The 21,597-nt window shown below is 37.6% G+C and overlaps 2 protein-coding genes and 1 long non-coding RNA gene across 14 annotated transcripts; all 3 read left to right on the forward strand.

Moving 5' to 3' along the window:
• The first annotated feature begins 245 nt into the window (after positions 1-245).
• On the forward strand, positions 246-2,291 carry LOC113304403 (ankyrin repeat-containing protein ITN1-like). The gene is made up of 2 exons (XM_026553508.1): positions 246-877; positions 1,231-2,291. The coding sequence occupies exons 1-2, from the start codon at positions 320-322 to the stop codon at positions 2,119-2,121; spliced, it is 1,449 nt and encodes a 482-aa protein (XP_026409293.1). The 5' UTR covers positions 246-319; the 3' UTR covers positions 2,122-2,291.
• An 8,668-nt stretch (positions 2,292-10,959) lies between these two features.
• LOC113304405 lies at positions 10,960-15,615 on the forward strand. Of its 12 annotated transcripts, none has more exons than XR_003338175.1 (10): positions 10,960-11,409; positions 11,503-11,633; positions 11,738-11,859; positions 11,964-12,032; positions 12,342-12,418; positions 12,491-12,640; positions 13,267-13,440; positions 14,310-14,418; positions 15,030-15,127; positions 15,272-15,615. It is a non-coding gene; the product is annotated as an uncharacterized LOC113304405 (long non-coding RNA). The 12 variants fall into 12 exon arrangements; XR_003338177.1 differs by having other exon boundaries at positions 11,744-11,859; XR_003338178.1 differs by having other exon boundaries at positions 10,960-11,245; positions 11,338-11,409; positions 11,738-12,032.
• Positions 15,616-16,979: 1,364 nt separating this feature from the next.
• On the forward strand, positions 16,980-18,980 carry LOC113304966. The gene has a single exon (XM_026554083.1). It carries the CDS (start codon positions 16,980-16,982, stop codon positions 18,978-18,980), a length of 2,001 nt encoding a protein of 666 aa, XP_026409868.1.
• Positions 18,981-21,597: the final 2,617 nt, after the last annotated feature.

Consider the following 21,597-nt stretch of genomic DNA (forward strand, 5'->3'; position numbering starts at 1 on the left):
AGTGTGCAGTATACATCAATGACTGATTAAGTTTGAATGCAGATGTCAATATATGTCCGACTGGTGCAGTGCGGGACTGGTGGAAATTTATTGTAGAAAATATAAATAGTTATGTCCACATCGTAAACCAAAGACTTAGACTCTATGACAGTGAAACGATACATTTTCGACATGCGACACGACTGCACATATATCTTTATAAAAACACTATTGAAGAAGCCGGCAAGATCAGGGGGAAAAAATTGCTTGTTAAAAGTTAGAAGTGTTATTCCGAGCAAAAAAAAAAAAAGTCTGAAGTGGTATTTCGAGTTTGAGAATTATGGAGAGACGGATTAATGAAGCAGCGATGGCAGGTGATACAAGTACTTTACTTGAGTTGATTCAACAAGACCCGCTCATTCTTGATAGACTTATGGTGATGGGCTCACTCCAAGAAAACCCTCTACATATTTCAGCAATGTTAGGCCATACTGATTTTACAAGAGAGTTGTTGAATCGAAAGCCTGAGTTAGCTCGTGAATTGAACTCGCAAGGTTTTACACCTCTTCACTTAGCTTCGGCAAAAGGGAAGATCGAGATTGTGGAGGAGATTTTAAGGATCGACACTGCTTGTTGCTTCATACATGATCGCGAGGGTAACATACCGTTACATTTGGCAGTAAATAAAGGTCATATTGAGATTGTTAAGGAGTTTATTAATGTTAAACCGGAGTTGATTCGGTTGCTTACGAGTCATGGCGAAACAATTCTGCATCTTTGTGTGAAATATAATCAGTTTGAAGCTTTTAAAATTGTTGAAGATGAGGAGATTTTAAAGAGCAAAGACTATGAAGGAAATACAGTGTTGCACCTTGCTGTTGCTATGAGACACCTCCAGGTACATATGCATTCCAGTTTCTTCTGTTGCTTGACTTAAGTTGTCTCTTGTTTTCTGACTCAATACATCTGAACAAAAAATTATCAAGGATCGTAGAAAGATTTTGAATCCAGATAGGTGTACCCAAATACCTCCGAGTCAGGTACACGACCTTAGTGAGACCTCGATTAGACATCACAAAAAAAAAAGAAAATGATCTGATATCTGACTTGAACTGAGTCAGGTACTGAGTCAGATTCTGATCTCGAGTCAGATCCAAAAATCAAGCGTTGACACCCTACGCGACCTGGTGCTTGATAAACACGTACCTGCAAATTGTATTCCTAAGTTATTTTTTCGACTTACATTTACAGATGATAAAATATTTGGTAGAGAGTAATAGGGTCGACGTAAACACCCTGAATGCAAATGGTTTCACAGCTTTAGATGTGTTACTACAATGTCCAGCTCAATCAGGAGACCTGCTAATAGGTGAAATTCTTCGGAGTTTCGGAGCTATAAGATCCATCAATACCATGCTACCCTCCGCTATAGCCATATCCTCACACCAAATTGAACCTGATATGATCGGCTCGCAAACAATCCTTAGCAGATCACTGAAAGAAAAGAAAAGAAAGAAGAAAATTACGAAGAAAAAAATGAATGCTAGTGAGGAAGAAGATGATGATGATGATGATTTTGAAAACAATCGCGACTTAAGACGAGATGCAAATTCATTAATGGTGGTGGCTGTACTAATAGCCACCATGACGTTTGAAGCTGGATTAAACCCACCTGGTGGAGATTGTGTTAAACTAATAAACGCTGCTACTTCTAATTGCACAATCAACAATTCATTCTTCAATAGGAGTACAACTTTTGAATCACAGATCTTTAACGGCACCGAGATAGGTAATTTTATAAAGTTGCCAGGATTCAGCTATTACGTTTTTGAGTTGGTCGACACCGTAGGATTTTTATCATCGTTGAGTGTCATAGTTCTGATTATATGTGGATTTCCCTTCAAGCAAAGTTGTCTCAAGTGGACTTTAATGGTAGTTATGATGATAGCAATAGCATCAGTGGCTTTGTTGTTCATGTTTTGGATGTACGCAACTAACCCCAACCATTATGTCGTACAGAGCTTTCCTGCTTTTTGGTTGTTATTGATTGTTTTGCTTGCAGTATGGCAACTCTTCCGGTTTATCGTATGGTTGTTCAAGAAATTTGAACGAGTGGCTTGTAAGAGACCGAGAGTGCATTAAGAGAATAAAATGATGTTCGATACTGGTAAAATTATGGTTGTTGAATCAAGGTGAATACAGTTATATGTATGTATATAGAATATTAATTAAAGGATTTGTAATGAACTATATGAAATTGTATCTGTAATGTTATATAGTTTGCTAGCGAGAATAACTTTTGTTTGGTTCTCTTTTTTTTTTGTCCAACATTTCGGTATTTACTATCAGTTTCGCTACAATTAAGGCATTCGAGATTGTAAATATATACATTTAAAACATTACAAGGCATAATGTAAGTTTTTAATATAACATTGACACACGTGTTTAAAAGAGTCCATTTTTTAGGTCTGTAATTAACGGATCCAGCTTAATATCAATTTACTTTTAAAGGAACAATTCTTCATCCTTCAACCCGGGACTTAAATTTGGTTTTTCGAGTTTCAATTTTCTCCAACATCTCTGTATTTATTTCTGTAAATACCGATTTTAATTCAGTTTATTTTTGTTCCCCTCTTTTTGTTTTTCCAACTTCGACCATCGCTTAAATAATAGGAACCCGGGTAACTTGTGTTGGCATACCAAAATTATATGAGAAAACATAATTGTGTGATTGCACATCTGCACACATAAAAAATGAGTAAAGCAGATTACTAGTACTATGGGAAATGAATGTGGTTTTGGAATGGAACTTATTGACGAAGACCTGGCCGGTCTATCAATGCAAGGAAGACCCATATTGAAGCTCATGGAAAAATTAGAACAAGACTACCTGAGAACTTGGTTTCATTTTTGCATCACACAAAAAGTAGTTGTCCATTTGAGAGTCCTACATTTCTAATACAATCACACCTCTATTCTTCTCAACGTAATTAAGGCTTATAACATCAAGCTTGTTCCCCAGGAAGTTTAGTGCCTCAAATTTCTACTGTCTATGTCAAGTTCAGCTTTATCCTTTAACTGGTTGGCAATTGTTTTCAGTGAACTCCTTGTCAGTGTCTCAGTGAAAAACATGCTCTTTATGTTTTCAATGGTTAGCAAAACTGCAAACGGTCTACCAAGTTGGTTTTAGAGGGATCAAGATTTTTCCTCATATGCTAAAGAAAAATAAAAGCCAGCTCAGATGATTCAAAGAGAGAAAACCATACTTCTACTGCACCCCGAGTCTGACCATACCCTCGGTGAGCACTGTTGGGTCTAAGCTACTGCACCAAGTAGAGGAGCATTGCTGTTTGTAGCTGGCTCTGTTTGTATGTAGCTAGCTCTATTTGCTTGTAGTTATTCATCATCAAACTTATCGTATGCATAATTCATCAGGCCAACCAACATGGCCTAAAGAGTTTTTATTTACATTTGATTTTGATTTGGATAATTAAGATGAAAAACATTTACTGTACAATATCAAACCAGACTGAGTGACTGACAAATTTTGAAAATGAGGAAGTGTGAAGTGAATTTATTCGACTGAGGTCAAGAAACCGTCAGATTTTATTGTAACTACTGGAAATCCAGTAGCACACCCAAATAAGAAAAGAAACGGATCTAAAACATGATAAAGGTTTTGGATAAGAAATTCTTTATTGCTTAACCACTCCAATTAGTAAAATACAAGTTTTGTTTACAAGGAAACCCTAATCTCTCACCCTAAGCAAAGCTCGCTCCTTCCCATAATCTGACCCCTCATATATTGCCCAAACATCCCTATTTATAGACCCTAATAGCGTACAACTCATTCTACTTCGTATGGATCTCGTGGAGATGCTTTATACTTCGCCCAAATCATTTTCTCATTTCTTTCGCTGACAACTTTGGGTGTTTGTCGAGACAGCTGTCTCTTTTCTTGCTTCATAATTTACTGACTTCGCTAATTATCTTTTCAGCCAAGTAACCTTATTTCGCCAACCTTTATTTCGTGGCTGGTATCTTGTTGGGTACTCCAATTTGATTCGTTTGTGTTTTAGATTCCTTATAGGTTTTTGAGTTGGTCGATACAATAGGATTTTTATCATCGCTGAGCGTTATAGTTTTGATTATATGTGGATTTCCCTTCAAGCAAAGTTGTCTCAAGTGGACTTTAATGGTTGTTATGATGATAGCAATAGCATCAACGGCTTTGTTGTTCATGTTCCTGATGTACGTGACTAACCCCAACCATTACGTTGTACAGAGCTTTCCTGCTTTTTGGCTGTTATTGATTGTTTTGCTTGCAGTATGGCAATTGTTTAGGTTTGTGATATGGTTGTTCAAGAAATTTGAAAGAGTGGCTTGTAAGAGACCCACAGTGCGTTAAGAGAATAGAATGATGTTCGATACCCGTGTTATATGAATTAAAAGATTTGTAATAAACTCTATCAAATTGTATTAATAGTATTTGTGTTTTTTTTTCCTTTTTGTTCGTCAAACATTTCAATATTTACATTTTCAGTTTGGTTACTGTTAGGGCATTTAAGACATAAAATTGCTAAATCATACCGTATGTCTTAAATAAAACATTTCGTGTATGTGTTTGAAATGAATCCATCTGTCAAATCTATAATCTGTTGTAGGGGTTAATATATCCATCTTTTACGTTTACAATAAGCTGAACCAATTCGTCGTTTATTTACTTTTGTAGCAGCAATTTTCACCCATTTATCTCTCATTGATTGAGCTTTTGCACTTCAGTTTTCTCCAACATTTCAATATTTACTACTCTGATTATTTTAGTTTAGTCCAGATCCTTTTCACTCTTTTCCTTTTTTAACTTCCTTCGACCATCATTTAAATAATAGGAACCTAAGTAATTTGTGTTAACACATCAAAGTTATCGGAGAAACAATAATTCTGTAATTGCACGTCCACACACATATAGAATGACTAAAGAAAATTGCATTACTACTAGTATCATGGGAAATGACTTCCGTTTTGGATTGGATTTATGATTTATTGTTGAAGAGCTAGCCGGGTCCGGGTTTCGGAAGCAGGGAAGGCCCCTGCAAAATTGAAGCTCGTGATAAAAAGGAGAACATGACTACACGAGCACTAGATTTCATTTTTGCAAAAGAGAGGACCATACTTCCGTTCACTAACATGCAATACCACTGCACCCCTACTGACTATACCCCTCTGTGAACACGTACTATTGGGTCTAGCTAATGCACCTCACCAAGCATAGCATCATTGTCGTACGTAGCAAGTTCACTTCGCTGGTAGTCATTCGGTTCATCATCAAGTTAGCGTAAGTATCAGGTCAATTAACTCTAGTTTATTTTTGATTGATTGATTTATTGATTTGGATAATGAAGATGCAAAATACTTTCAAAAAGTCAAACCGATAAAATTCAAAACAGTGAAATGGTTTATTTGATCGTGGTCAAGAAACATCCAGATTTTCATTTTGATGAAATATTACCGGACAACACTACTTGTCTACTTCTGTGTTGTCTATATATATATAGACCAACCCAGAAGAACCTCAATTGGAGATCAATCAGTCTTTCCTTCCCCATCTTGTTCTCCTCTCGTTTTTAGCAAATAACATTGCTAACATTTTGATAATAGCTCCTTGGAACGAAGAAATTTTTTTTGCCCAAGACTCTATATTTCTTGATTCCTATCATTTCAATTTTCTCAAACATTTCGAGTGATGCTACGTCGACGCCGAAAAAAATCAGATAAAATCTCGTGAAGGGATCGGACGGACGAGGGGAATGCTTCTCCGCATTTGGATATGGAAAGGCTAAAGTGGGTCCCGTCGATGTGAGGGACGGGATTTATCACGAGATTAATTCCAGGTAAACCTAACATTATTGAAACATTTCAATATTTGCATATCTGGATATTGATTTCAGTTTTATTTAGACGTTTCTTTCTCTTATCCTTTTCCTTTGTTTTCCACCTTCAATTGCGCGTGATGCATAATGATTGCGCGTTACGGAGTTGCAAGCCAAGTCAGTGTGTAGTCAGAATGGCGCAACACTGTGTAGACTATCAAGTGCTAACAATGGCATATCCCTGCAGGGCCAGTGAAGCGCAAAGATAGTGTTACACTTTAAAGACATTTGTCTAAGTAATGAAGCTTATTAGCCGACACAATGAAGCTTCATTGAGGAAAGGAAAGACAAAGCTAAAGTGGCAAGATGCAAGATGCAACATGCGATGTTGGCATTGATGCATATCCGTGGAATTGAGTTGGCCCAAACTCAAGGATGATGCAAGAGTGAAGAATAGGCCAGAAGTTGGTTTATGGCATAGTCCTAAGCTTTGGCTAAGGCTTGGACAATGCATATGCAACAATGGCGGGGCCAAATGCGCCATTGGTATCAATTGCTCAGGCAAAAGGAATGCAAGTGATGCATATGAAGTATGAAGTTGAACTAAGCAAGTCAAGACTCAATTGGCAGGGTATTTGGATGTTGGCATCCAAATAAGCTAAGTGGAAGTTGAGTAAAGCACAACCATTGCCTAGTGCAATGATTGTGGGATTTGAGTTCAAGGTGTTAGTTTCGAGTGTGTGTGCATCATACGCATGCCAAAGTGAAAGAGCCAGTTGGAGACGGTTATAAAAGAGCTTTGTAACCGAGTTTGGCATGTCCTAACTGTTCAAGACAAGTGTGGCGCAACTCTGCAAGCCAGCAAAAGTTGGCAGTTAAAAAGTAAGGATGGCGGTTAGGGAACTGCCCATGGACAGATGGCTGTTCATGGGACATGCAAGAGAGTTGCATACGAATTGGCCCTGGGTTCTTGGAATTATAAATAGATAGCCAGAGAACCCTTGTAAATGAGTGTTTTTCAATTGGAAGAAGAACGACTAATGTAGAGAGTTCTTTAGGTATTCACCAAGATGGTGAATGGCCTTTTTTGGTCCATGTGATGAACGAGTTTTGTAATCTTCCTTTAGTGCAATTAAATGGGTTTGTTGCAGTATCCTTTGTGTTCATTATGTTGTTGATGTTGTGTGAGAATTTCTTAAGTACATGGCAGAACCTCTTATGCTTATGGGAGCATGAAGAGTTAGAGAGAAAAGAAGAAAAGACTTCCATTGTGCAAGGCCTTATCAGTAAAGGAAGATGCGTACTTTGATGCAAGTATGCAAGGATGAATGATTTTGGGTGAAGTTGATTCAATGAACCACAATTATTGCCGGTCATGTCCCATGAAAAATTTAGGCGATTAAATGGGCATGTGACAGCAGGTATCAGAGAGGTGTTTGGGGACATTGTTCTTGATTTTTCTCTCTTTTACTCAAGTTGGTGTCATTTGTTTGTCAAATTTAGTGAAGAATTGTTTGGGTTTCACTAGTATGGAGACTATAAGAAGTTGGTCTTGCGTGGAGAGATCAATTGGAATGAAATTTGAAGCTTGAGGTAGCAACAAACCAAGAAAGTTTATGACAAAGGTGTCAAAATTCCTTCCCAAAGTGTTAGACGAACATGCGAGATTCATTGAAAACCGGGTTTTCAAGTGATGGCTTGACAAAACTAAGAAGTATGATGACTTCTATGGAGAAAGTCAGGTGTTTAAAGTCCATGTGTCTCACAAGTATGCAATGATTACGCATTTGGAATGCATATCATTGTGGTGTTATCAGTAGCGATTACATTACAAGTTGTAATGGGAATTTTGCGAAAATTCCCGAACTCGAAGATAGTGATGGCCTTTGCAGTGGCAAAGAAGATGAAGATCCTGTCTATTCGATAGATTGAAGGTGTTCTCATCGTAGCCAGTTGATGGAAGATTATAGTTATCTTTCTTGAATGCATGTACCTTGGTGGTAATGCAAAGTCTGGTTGCTAACCAGCATGTTTGTGGCAATGTAATTCCTTAAAATAAGAATTGGATGGCCAATTCTTATCTAGCATAAAGCTTATTGAAAGGCTGAAGAAATAAACACAAGTTAGGGGAAAACCGATACACCACGGTCTTGCGTTTGCAAAGAGTTCTTCATTGATGCTAGATGCGCACAAGGAGTGTGCTTGCACCTGGTTTTTGAGTGGGATCAGTATGCTTGGACAAGGGTATCCAAAGACCTGCATTTGATCATAACTACAAGTGGATTTTCTTGTCAACTGTAAATTAGTATTGCTACAAAGCTGATTTTAGAGGAGGGGAAAGACAAGAGTAACCAGATGTGCATGGGCAGTATTTGAAGAAGAATGTGGAATTCTTTCTTCATGGAACATAGGCAGTGGCGTCTCATTTGCAAGGATTATGGTCTTGTTAAGATTGTCAAAGGGATTTGTCCGCGAAAGTAATTGAGTGATATGACTTTGCTGAGCTCTATGGTGATGCTCAGAATCACCAAGTTAAGTCCATTCCAGTTGTGCATTGGTTCACAAGTTTACATTAAAATTCGGGTGTTGACTGGCATAAGAAATTTGCAATAGTAGCATGCGCCAAATGGTATTTGGGCATGGCCAGAATGCATAATGCGTGAAAAAATGCAAGTTAGGAGAATTGTATAGGCATGGAGAAGAAGTACAAAGTAGTGGTGATGCATAAGAGTGACATGAGGTCATTTTTGAAAAAATCTTCATGAAAGCTAAAGAAAAATGATAGCATCAGTTTAAAGGAGTATTCAACTAAGTGTCAATTATATAGTGCTTCGTTATGGGAGTCACATAAGAACGTTGATAGTTGGAAGAGTGCATGTGGCAAAGTGAATTGCTACATTGGGGACAATAGGTGCTATCTCGCTTCTTTTGTTGCTTAGAAGCGAAGATGAAGTCAGTATTGCAAGGCTTGTTAGGTCTTACAAGTTGCAATCAGTTGGCGCGAGTATTTTCTCAAGTTTGAGATGCTACATAGCATATAAAGCCAAAGTATGCAATAAAATACGCTAAAAGTGAAAGAAACAAACAGAGTTGGTGGCATAGTCGAGTTTTTTGTTGAGAGTTATGTGGAAGTGCGACGGCATATGGCAGCGATAGCATGGAGTAACACAGCAAGAATGAAGATGTAAGTCCATCAAGTATATGAGTTAAGAGTACCTCATAGTTAGGAAGAACGTGATGATGTTTTTCCGCCACATTAAAGCGTAGAAGTTTGAAAGAACAATTGATGCCTTGTTAGTTTCAAAGGAACGTGAAGAGGAGACCTATCTGTGAGACGGTGTGAATCCCCGGGTATCCTAAGTCATGGCTAATGTCATGCATTTCAATCAAGGTGTAGCAATAATGCAAGAAAAGAACAGCGGGGTGTTGGTTCTTTGGCACACAAATGGTGCAAATCTAGGAGGCGTAATTTACAATACGATTTGGAGGCCAAATATAGTGTAAATTTGGGTTTCCTTGCTGAAGACAGCAAAATCTATGGATTGTGGCGCATACCAGAGTGGTATGGAATCATGGCATGCAGACCTTAAGGAATGGCATGATTTCGCGTAGGCGCAAATGATTGAAGAACACTTAGTATACATTGAGTCATGTTGAATTGCAAGAGTGCAATGTCAGTCGGAATTGAAGGCACTAAGCTAAGTTATGCATATCAGGGCGATATGTTGGATGTTTGGCGTGTACACTTAGGCACAAAATAGCGTGGAGAAAATATTTGTGATGCTGATGCATTCGGAGGTGTAAAATTAGATTAGGGTTTAGCTAAAGGAGTACTGCGAAATTTCAGAAGAGTTCTGAAAGAGCATAGCAACAGATCTCAAGTGCACTTGGGTGTTGATATATGATTTGAGATAGAGTTGAAAGCGGTGGCGACGCAACAACAAAGGTCAAGATCATTAGGATCAATGGCAAGCAAGTAAAGCTAAGTGATGGCATAAAGTACTAGGCAGAGAAGTTTTGGCAAGGATAAAGGCCAAACAAGGTTTGCTAAGTTTTGAGAAGGGATCAAAAGCGTACAAAGCCATGGAACAAGTATAACGAGTATACTTTGTTGCGTTTAACGAGGGCGTTGAATGGATTAGGTGTGGGAGGTCTATGACGTGGCTGCAAGTGACGCATAATGATTGCGCGTTATAGAGAAATCAGTGTGCAGCCAGAATGGCTCAACACTGCGTAGACTATCAAGTGCTAAGAATGGCACAACCCCGCAGGGCCAGTGAAGCGAAAAGGTAGTGTTACACTGTAAAGACATTTGGCTAAGTAATGAAGCTTCATTGAGGAAACGCAAGACAAAGCCAAAGTAGAAAGATGCAAGATGCAACATGGGATTTTGACATTAATACATATCCGTGGAATTGAGTTGGCTCAAAATCAAGGATGATGCAAGAGTGAAGAATAGGCCGGAAGTTGGTTTATGGCATAATCCTAAGATTTGGCCAAGGCTTGGACAATGCATATGCAACGATGGCAGGGCCAAACGCTCCATTGGTGTCAATTGCTCAGTCAAATGGAATGCAAGTGATGCATATGAAGTTGAACTAAGCAAGTCAAGACTCAATTGGAAGGGTATTTGGATGTTGGCATCCAAATAAGCTAAGTGGAAGTTGAGTAAAGCGCAACCATTTACGAACATTGGCAGGATCAAGTTGCGAAGTGAAAGATTGTCGGATTTGAATTCAAGGTGTCAGTTTCGAATGTGTGTGCATCACACGCATGCTAAAGTGAAAGAGAAAGTTGGAGACGGTTATAAAGGAGATTTGTAACCGAGTTTGGCATGTCCTAACCATTCAAGACAAGGGTAGCGCAATTCTGCAAGCCAGCATTAAAATTGGCATTTAAAAAGTAAGGTCGTAGGTTAGGGAACACTAGTGGAAAATGGATTTTTTGAGTCTACCTGGGCTTTATAGAAACGACTTCCAGGAGCTTTCCTAATAGGTTGGGCTTCCAGAGGCAGACATATCTATAAGAAAAGTAAATCGAGCTCTTGCGGAAGACATAAAATTAATACTATTTTAATTAAAAAAAAAAGTAAATCTCCCTTTACGTGGTCCTAGAATTCTATCTTCCTTCATTTTACATCTCTCTAACCAATCTTCTGTCCCTTTCTCTAACTCAGAGTTCTCTTCTTTTATTTAATTCATCATGCTATGAAACCATGAATCCAATTTCTATTCTCGGCAGGATGAATCGTGAGCCGAAATTAAAAGAAACCCAAACAACCAATCTTTCAGCAGAAATCGAAAACCCTACCTCAAAATCAAAACCCATGTTTCAGCAGAAATCAGAGGCACACTTTGTAATCTAAGATCTACTTGCTTTGCTCCTGAAATCATCAAGTGATCTCAATCTTGTTCTTCTTTCATAAATTTGATAGCTTTTAGTATTATTAACGATTTTGATTTCTCTTTATTTTCTCTCGATTTTGTAGTAAGGTGTTTCCACTTTTTATTTTTCTCTACAAGAGAACTCCTCAAGAGGGTTGTAGATCTCTTCTCCCAGTGTAAGAAACAAAACCCCCAAATCTCTTTTTGGACATAGCTACAATTTAATTTTGATTTTTAACCCTAACTAAATTTTTTTTTTGTTGTTCCAGTCTTTTAGGTTGAGAAATTGTCTGTAAGTTCATAAAGAAGCGTTTAACCGCATCATGATTGGTAATAGTTTTATGCCACATGGTCTTGGGCATATCTTAGGCAGACACACATGATCTTCGTGTACCTTAAGGTCATTATTTCTTTGCATCTTATTTTTGTTTGGTATAACTTGCATACCCTAAGGTTATTTTGCTTGTTTTAACAGTCATTTTTTTTTCTTTTCTTTTGTATTAGCAACAGGCCAGCATGTCAAACCTTGCTGAGGAAAGGAAAAAAAATAACTGCTTCAGCTTGTGAACTTAACAAGGGCCGAGTGAAATGATTAGAGGACAGCGTCAAATACTTTGGAGCTTCTAGTATCCTTTCCAAATCTTTTTTTTAATAGCCAATTTATTTATCATTTTCGTTAATTGTAATGTTCTAATTTGGGATACACACACATGTCCTTGTATTTTTGCAGCTTTGTGTGCATCCTTCAAGAAAAGTTAGACAAGGACTTGTATCTGCTATTGGTGGATTATTATCAGTGGTGAGCTAGAATTGTCTGCAAAACGTATCTTGACTTTTGGGACAAAATACTTAGGACATGAGTGGTTTTACATACTCAATCTCATTAACTGGGCCCAAATTTAAAAGGTTCCAGACTCTAGAACTATCATTTTATTTGAAGGACTTTGAGACTTGCAGTAATTGTCAAGTCATGAGATACGTATCTTGAGAGAAAAACTCATTTTAACTGTCAAAATTTTGAGATTAATGCTTCTCATGTTAAAATTCATTGCAAGAATGCTTATTTGTTCAGGTTATGCTAATTCCAATGAAGTTTTTGTTGTAGCAGTGCACGATTCTATTGAATGTTCCCTTATGCTGGAAGAGAAAGAACTTATAGAATTGAAATTGCTGAGATATTAACAGGTTGGTGTGTTTTTATTAGTTTGGTCATTTCTTTCACTGGTTGTCTCAGATCTAATTAAGAATTTCTGACAGTCTCAGATCTAAGTAAGAATTTGTGACGAGATGGTTGAAGGACTTCTGAAAGTGGTGCTTGGAAATGAAGAACCTATTGCGTTGTCCAATGCTGCAGTTATGTAATATGCAGGCCTTCAACTTCTAGGGGACCATGTTTTTCAATCTCCTGTAAGTGGCCACAAATTCCACTTGTTTCCCAGTTTTCATCGTGTGATCTGATTAATACACGATAGACGCACAACTTCAACCTCACTTACTCTTTTCTTCTCATTAATCTTCCGGTGATATTTGCTTTAAGTTGTAACTGTCATTGAGCTATTTAGATATTTATGTTGTTTAAACGATAAGAGGTTCAGCAGAGTTTCTCATGATAAGCCTCAAGGACGAGGCAAATCTTTCTGGTCTTGGTATACTGATACATGATATTTTCTAGTCCTCAACCAATCAAGTACTGCAGCTTGTATTTTGAATGAAATCGTGTACTTAACTAGTTACTAGTAACAACAATTAGTCATACTTGTGTACTCGTAGTATGGCTTACATAATACATGAGCCTACTGTATTTTTTTTAGTTGAGTATCTTTCTGAAACTCATGTTTGGCATGATTCAATATGGCTCTCAAGTGTTACCGGTTGCATTTACTAATGTGTGATACAGGGTAGGTTCCTGCGGAATCATTACAATAATCACTACAAATCCTGGTGACATCATAGTTCACATCTAGCTGTATATTTGCATCTAGATGTCTCTTTGTTAATCTTCACTGGACTTATGACTTGCTTTGTGCTTTCAGGGATCTTAAAATGTTATAGAAAGCTTATTGACCTATCAGTTTCTGACTAAAAACCAAGTGCAGAAACTTCCTATTTCAAGTGTTGCAAATTCCTCTTCTTCAAAGTCACCACCTGACAAGGCCTGGGACCATGGAGAAGCATTTTGGGTCAAGTGCAACAACTTCCTATTTCAAGTGAGTCTCCTTTACCTTTGTTCTGTTTTTCTCTTATGAATAGTTATCTCTCTTTACATATATATGTGATGCTAAATTTGGATATGTCAAGATGAAATTGATGAACAAGAAGAGGATAGTAGGTGAAATTAGTATGAAATAATAAAAATTTCATACTCTTTAAAGTGAGCTGAACTACTTATTTTTGTTTATTGTCTGTTGGAGTTCAAATTTGGAAATTGGGACGAATGGGAGCCATAGGACATCCCAAATATCGATAGCTTTATGGTATCATCTTAAGATTCTGATTTCATTATGTCGCGAGTTGCCTCTGTTAGCTACCCAGTTTGACCTTAGATTTATACCATGCGAAGCTTGTCTATTGAGAATATTTTTATGTGTTTATATTTTAAATAGATTGGTTGCTTGATTACTTGAATATCGATAGCTTTACCATACTATCTTAAGATTCTGACTTTAGTATGCCGCGAGTTGCCTCTGTTAGCTACCCAGTTTGACCTTAGATTTATGCCCTGCGAAGCTTGTCTATTGAGAATTTTTTTCATGTGTTTAGATTTTAAATAGATTGCTTGGTTAATTACTTGATAGTTGATCGGATATTTGTTGAGTGGGTTCTCCTATGGTTATAGCACCTATCTAATAGCTTTAAAACAGAATCTACTTTGTGTTGATCTCTGTATTTACAAAGTATATGGTTTTCACATATTGCAAATGAACTGTGAGAAGTTGAAACTATGCTAGTAGCAGTCTGTTTATCGTTCACTGAATTCTCTGCTTTATTTGCAGATAGATAAAGACGAGTCTTATAGGAGAGGACAAATAATGAACTATGCCTAATCAAATTGTTTTCTGTTGTTTATGTTCATCAGCATTACATTGCTAAATTATCCAAATTTTAGGTGGTTGATAGAAGTTTGTTTAGGCCTGAATTGAAGGGACCTTCAAGTTACAGCAGCAGGCGGCAATCAATAATTCATTGTAATTTCTTAAACCTTAGGTTCTTTATCATTTATTATTTCCTGGTTATGGTATTTGTGAGCTGAAGTAGTCATTACTTATTAACTTGCAGCTGTAGAATCATGTTCTCTGTATTGGAGGATAAGGTTACACTGATTTATAGTTTGTTGCATGCTTGTTCTGTTTGTACGTAGCAAAGGTCCATTAACATTGATCACAATTTATTGTACACTGTATTTAATGAATTGTGCTTGTTTTTCTTTCTCTTTGTGGCTTGCATGACGCCAAGTAGTTAATCTGGAAGCAATGTGTAGTTTGTATACATTAACTGCATCTTTGGGACAAAGTGTAGTCACTAAGCTGTTTGCTTCTACTATTTTCAGGAAATGCCTTCTGTTGAGAAAGATTTATTAACATCTAGTAGTTTTTATGAGCTTGTTGGATGTTACGTTAGGTCAAGTTTGTTAGAAAGTCTATTTTCAAATACTTAAAGTCTAATCCCTTGTTAACATAACCTAGCATCTCTTCTATTAGTCTTATACACAATCCTTATATTAGTCTTGAGAGTTTATAAGCAGTGACTACTTCCATTTGGGATGATTACTGATAAGTGCTCAAATATATTGACGCAGTTTCAAGCTGATGTTGCCGGTGCATGTTCTTGTGGGATTCTTAGACAAACTCTTACACCAGATCTGTTCACCCTCTTATCGAATAACAACATAAGCAGGTATTGTTTTGTATCAAACACTTGTTTCGGTCAAGATGTGTATGGCGGATGAATTGCACATTGTTTTCTATTTCATCTTTGAATACTTAACTCTTGTCATGTTGAAATTAATTTGTAAACTAATTCCTAAGCTTATTTTTGCAGTAGGTATGTGATTCTAAGGTGTGCGGCTCAGTCCGTCATCAGATAGTTAGTCCGTCATCAGATAGTTAATTAGATAGTTGGTTTTCTCTAATCTCTAAGAAAACTTAGAGCTTGTATTGGTCATATTTCAGGTTTTGTTTCAATTTTTTGGTGATTCTGAATCCAATTATCAACTGAAATCAGCTTTGATCAGTTTATTGTAGTATAATGAATTCTAAGATTATTAGATAGTTAGTTTGCCCTAATCTCTAAGAAAACTTAGAGCTTGTATTGGTCATATTTCAGGTTTTGTTTCAATTTTTTGGTGATTCTGAATCCAATTGCCAACAAATCAGCTTTGATCAGTTTGTTGTAGTATAATGAATTCTAATATTAATTGAATGGGGAATGTTTTCAACTGAAGAATTCAGGTTGTATTTGAATGTAAATTGAATTTTAGTTTCTTGTTCGTTTAAATTTTTTTTTTTCTAGTTCTGGATTCAACTGAGTCAGTTTAGCATTCAGCTGAATCAATTTATAAAATATGATCCAGAAAAAGGACTGTGTCTATCAGTACTAATATAAACCAATGAAGGAAGACGTGATTTTAGAACTTATAGGGCTCTCAGGCACAGTCCTTTGGAGAAATAAGACTACAATGTTAGGGCTACCGAAAGCAGTCATTTTTTGCGATTTTAAGTCTCTCTAGCACTTTTTATTTGTATTTTCCACTAGCGGAACTACCCATGGACAGATGGATGTTCATGGGACGTGCAAGAGAGTTGCATACGGATTGTCCCTGGTTTCTTGGCATTATAAATAGCCAGAGAACCCTTGTAAATGAGTGTTGTTCAATTGGGAGAAGAACCACTAATGTAGAGAGTGTTTTTAGGAATTCACAATAGGGTGAATGGGCTGTTTTGGTCCATGTGATGGACGAGTTTTGTAATCTTCCTTTAGTGCAATAAATGGGTTTTTTGCAGTATCCTTTGTGTTTATTATGTTGCTGATGTTGTGTGAGAATTGCTTAAGTACATGGCAGAACCTCTTATGCTTATGGGAGCATGAAAAGTTAGAGAGAAAATAAGAAAAGACTTCCGTTGTGCAAAGCCTTATGAGTGAAGGCAGATGCGTACTTTGATGCAAGTATGCAAGGCTGAATAATTTTGGGTGAAGTTGATTCACTGAACCACAATCATTTCCGGTCATGTCCCATGAAAAGTTTAGGCGATTAAATGGGCATGTTACAGAACCTAACCTAAGTAGTTTGTCTTAACACATAAAAGTTATATGAAAAGCAGTAATTATATGATTTCTCACTGAGGCTAATACTAACCGTGTATCATGTACCTGATTACACCTTGTTAGCTTCAGCAAGGGGAGTGCCCGTAGTATTCTATTTGGGTGCCTCTGTAGTTATTGTTGAGTGGGTCAGTTAGTGAGTTAGCTAGCCGATCAGATGTCGACATGTGTTTAACTTAGAATGGTCGATTGTAGGGCTTATGATGTAATAGAGAGAGAAAGAGGTAGCCGAGAAATGAATGAACTCCTCCCTTTGGATGTGTTCTCCTGAACCAGATTGTCTTCATCTTCTTCTTGTCAATTCATCAGATTCTTCCTCCTAATTCGTCTAATACTTCTCTGATACTTCTCTTTCACTGGAATTGATAACTAAATTGTACTAAGTATAGTACATTTGGTATCTCAGAGCCGTTCTATCCTTCAAAAAATGGGTTCCACCAACTTTACTATCAAAGAATTATCTGATTTTCATAGAAAAAATTTACAGAAACTCACTGATCTAGACACTAAAATAACGAAGTTGATTCAACAATTAGATGAACAATCAACAGATTCAAAAGCCTTTCAAGAGAAAACGAATAACAGCTTTGAGAAGACGAGCAACATTTTTGATTTACTAACTAGTCAAATGGCTGAGCTAATTCAAGCTTCTAGACGCAAGAATGGAGATCCAGGAATTTTGGGTACACCTGGATTTACACCACCAGGAAGTAATCAATTTGTCCATAGCTTTGGAGGAAAAACATCTCATGCTAGACAACAACGTACCCCAAATCTTGAATTTCCTAGATTTGATGGGGAGAATCCACATGGGTGGGTTCAAAAGAGCGGAAGGTATTTTCAGATCCACGGTATTGAGGAGCATCAGAAGGTTAGTGTAGCTTCTATCTACCTTGAAGGTAAGGCCGATAAGTGGTTTCTTAACTTTCAAATTGGTAAACCTTTTTTGTCATGGAAAGAGATATCTGAAGGTGTGTGTGCTAGGTTTGAGAATCCTGTAGATGATAACTTTATTGGAAGTTTTAATAAATTGTGTCAAATCACTACTGTAGAAGAGTATTTTGAACAATTTGAAGCTCCCAAGGCTCTTATGTTGAGTAGTAACCCTCATTTGACTGAACAGTACTTTGTGGAGGGTTTTATCAGTGGATTAAAAGCTGAAATCAAAAATTATGTACTTATGTTTTATCCTGCTACCCTGTTACAAGGCTTTTCACTATCTAGAATGCAAGAACAGAAATGTACACAACAAGCTAAAGCCACAAAACCATTCCAAAGACCTTTTAGCAACTCATTTACGCACAACATGACATATCAAACTATTACTCCTCAACCCAAACCAATTCATACCACTACTACTACAATTACTTCTCCTTTCACACCCAGATCTGGTAATACAACTCCTAAGTCCAGTCCCCCAATACCACCCATAAAAAGATTGACTCAGGAGCAAATGAGGGCCAGAAGAGAGAAGGGTTTGTGTTACAATTGTGATGTTGTGTATTCTACAGGCCATGTTTGCAAGAGCCAACAATTATTCATGGAGCAAGTACAACAACCAGAGTCTTCTGAAGAAGCAAAGGAAGAAGTTTATGAAGAAGATGTGGAATCCCCAGTGGAATCTGATATGAAAATATCCCTTCATGCTCTTACTGGAAATGTGAATGGAGATACCATTAGGATACTAGGAACTATTGAGAGGCACAAAATTTTAATTCTCATTGACACTGGTAGCACCCATAGTTTCATTGATTGTACATTAGTCAGAACCTTAAAATGTCAAGTGGAACAAACATCTCCCATGTTGGTTACTGTGGATAATGGAGATAAAACTATCAGTAGTGGGGTTTTCTCTCAGTTTCATTGGTCAATGCAAGGTCACAATTTCTCTGAAGACTTAAGGATGCTACCTTTAGGAGGGTGTGATATGGTTCTTGGTGCTGACCGGCTGAGGAAGCAAGGTGAGGTCATGTTTAATCTCTCTAAACTATGCATTTCATTCAATTACAAGGGAAATAAGATTACTCTGCAAGGCTCCACTGTGAAGGTGTTACTCAAGATGATTAGTTGCAATGCTTTTAAAAAAAATTTATCCAAGACTTCCCATGGGATTATAGGGAAACTATCCTCAATATCAGTCTGTGAAATTCCAAAATCAATTCCAGAACCAATTACACGGCTCATTCAAGAATTCTCAGATATATTTGATGAGCCAAAACAATTACCTCGAACTAGGAGTTTGTTTCACTCAATTCCGCTTAAACCAAACTCAGAGCCTGTTAACCTTAGACCATATAAATGCCCCTACATACAAAAAGGAGTTGTTGAACAATTGGTCAAGGAGATGCTGAATTCTAGGGTCATACAAAACAGTCACAGTCCATTTGCCTCCCCAATATTATTGGTCAAGAAGAAGGACAATTCATGAAGATTTTTTGTAGACTATAGAAGGCTTGATGAGATTACTATAAAGGATAAATTCCCTATACTTATTATTGATGAATTGTTGGATGAGTTACCGGGGTTTGTCATATTCTCAAAGATTGATCTCAGGGCTGGATACCATCAGATCAGATTTTATGGGCCATACATTTACAAGACTTCCTTCAGGACACACCAAGGGATGGATCCCAACAAAATTACTAGTATGCAGAGTTGGCCATTGCCTAGCAACATCAGAGAGTTGAGGGTATTTCTAGGCCTTACTGGGTATTACAGAAAGTTTTTTCCAGGGTTATGGAGCCATATGCAGGCCACTCACTAATCTCTTGAAGAAAAACTCCTTCTGATGGACTGAAGAGGCTACTAAGGCATTTGAACGATTGAAGCTTGCCATGTCTCGGACTCTAGTATTAGCACTTCCAAACTTCACCAAGAAATTTACTGTAGAAGCTGATGCAAGCAACAACTGTATTGGGACAGTTTTAACCCAAGAAGGTGGGCCCCTAGCTTATTACAGAAAACCATTGTGACCAAAGGACATGACTCTATCTACTTATGAAAATGAGTTATTGGCTGTTGTAATGGAAGTAACAAGATGGAGACATTACTTGCTAGGGGGTAAATTCATCATTCAGACAGACCAGCAGAGCATTAAATATTTCTTAGAGCAGAAGATAACTACAGTACTTCAACAAAGGTGGTTGATGAAGTTGCTTGGCTTTGATTATGAGATCAAATATAAGAAGGGGACAGAGAACATTGTTGCAGATGCACTTTCAAGAAGGCCACACCCGGAAGCTAGCTGCAATGCAATAGCACTCTCAATACCACAATGGACTCAAGAATTGATCAAAAACTATTCTCAAGATACAAGAGCACAACATCTCATTTCTCAGTCACTTTTAGTGCCAACATCTGTGGAGCACTATACTTATACTGATGAAGTTCTAAAGTACAAGAAAAGATTGTATATGGGAAGCATCAACAACAACAGAGCTACTATCTTAGAGTCCACTCATGCCTCAGCCATTGGTGGGCACTCAGGAATACAAGCCACTTATATGAGGGTTAAAGGTTACTTCTACTGGCCAGGTATAAAAAAGGATGTACTCTCTTATGTCTCTTGTTGTGATGTATGCCAAAGAAACAAAGCAGATCATCAGTTTCCATGAGGGCTGCTTCAACCATTGCCTGTTCCAGACCAGGCATGACAACATATTACCATGAAATTTATTGAAGGCCTCCACTGAGTGAAAGAAGAACTTTTATTCTTGTAGTGGTGGATAGGCTAACTAAGTATAGCCATTTTATTGGATTGCATCATCCTTATACAGCAGCTACTGTGGACAAAGTATTCTTGGATCAAGTATTTAAATTACATGGATTGTCATCCTCAATTGTATCAGACAAGGACATGGTGTTCACAAGTAATTTCTGGAAAGACCTCTTCAAGGCACTTGGTACTAATCTAAATTTGAGTACAACCTACCACCCCCAAACTGATGGGAAGATAGAGAGGGTGAATGCCTGTCTTGAAAATTACTTGAGGTGTGTCACAGGTCAATTTCCTAAGAAGTGGTTTCATTGGCTAGCTCTAGCAGAACGGTGGTATAATACAAGTTACCACACTAGCCTGAAGATGACACCATTCAAGGCTCATGGTGGGTATAATCCTCCACACCTAGATTTTCCATCAACAGCAATCACCTCTGTAGCTGCAGTAGAGAGTTACCTTAAAGAGAGAGATGATATGCTTGATCTCCTCAAGGAAACACTGAACAAGGCACAAGAAAGGATGAAATTTTTTGCAGACAATAGCAGAGTAGACAGAGTTTTTGAGGTTTGGGATAGAGTATATTTAAATCTTCAACCTTACAGGCAAGCATCAGTAGCATTGCGCAAGAATTTTAAGCTATCTGCAAAATACTATGGACCATTCACTATTTCACAGAAGATTGGAGCAGCAACTTACAAGCTAGATCTGCCAGCCAGTGCTAGAATTCATCCTGTGTTTCATATCTCCCAGCTGAAGAAGCAAATTGGTCAAGCCATCATTCCTTCAACAACTCTTCCCAAAGTGGACCATGCAGGCAGATCATAATGCAAACTGAGAGCATTTTGGACACCAGATCGATTACTCAGAAGAACATGGAATTATTGCAGGTTCTAATTCAATGGACAAACTCATCTCAAGACGATGCCACTTGGGAAGATATATCCAACATCGCATCCCACTTCCCTGAATTCATGGCAGTGCATTCTCCACCTTTGATTCTTGAGGACAAGGATCAGTTTTAAGAGGGGTGTAATGTCATGTACCTGATTACACCTTGTTAGCTTCAGCAAGGGGAGTGCCGTATTATTTTCTTTGGGTGCCTCTGTAGTTATTGTTGAGTGGGTCAGTTAGTGAGTTAGCTATCCGATCAGATGTCGACACGTGTTTAACTTAAAATGGTCGATTGTAGGGCTTATGAGTGGAAGTATTTATGTTGTAACAGAGATAGAAAGAGGTAGCGATGAAATGAATGAACTCCTCTCTTTGGATGTGTTCTCCTGAACCAGATTATCTTCATCTTCTTCTTGTCAATTCGTCTGATTCTTCC

This window comes from Papaver somniferum, chromosome 8, assembly GCF_003573695.1.
Source record: "Papaver somniferum cultivar HN1 chromosome 8, ASM357369v1, whole genome shotgun sequence".
In the NCBI taxonomy this organism is placed as follows: domain Eukaryota; kingdom Viridiplantae; phylum Streptophyta; class Magnoliopsida; order Ranunculales; family Papaveraceae; genus Papaver; species Papaver somniferum.

Coding starts and splice junctions, on each gene's coding strand:
- LOC113304966 (XM_026554083.1), top strand. CDS start 16,980: ATGGGTTCCACCAACTTTACTATCAAAGAATTATCTGATTTTCATAGA.
- LOC113304403 (XM_026553508.1), top strand. CDS start 320: ATGGAGAGACGGATTAATGAAGCAGCGATGGCAGGTGATACAAGTACT. Junction 878..1,230: donor TTGCTATGAGACACCTCCAG/GTACATATGCAT, acceptor TTACATTTACAG/ATGATAAAATATTTGGTAGA.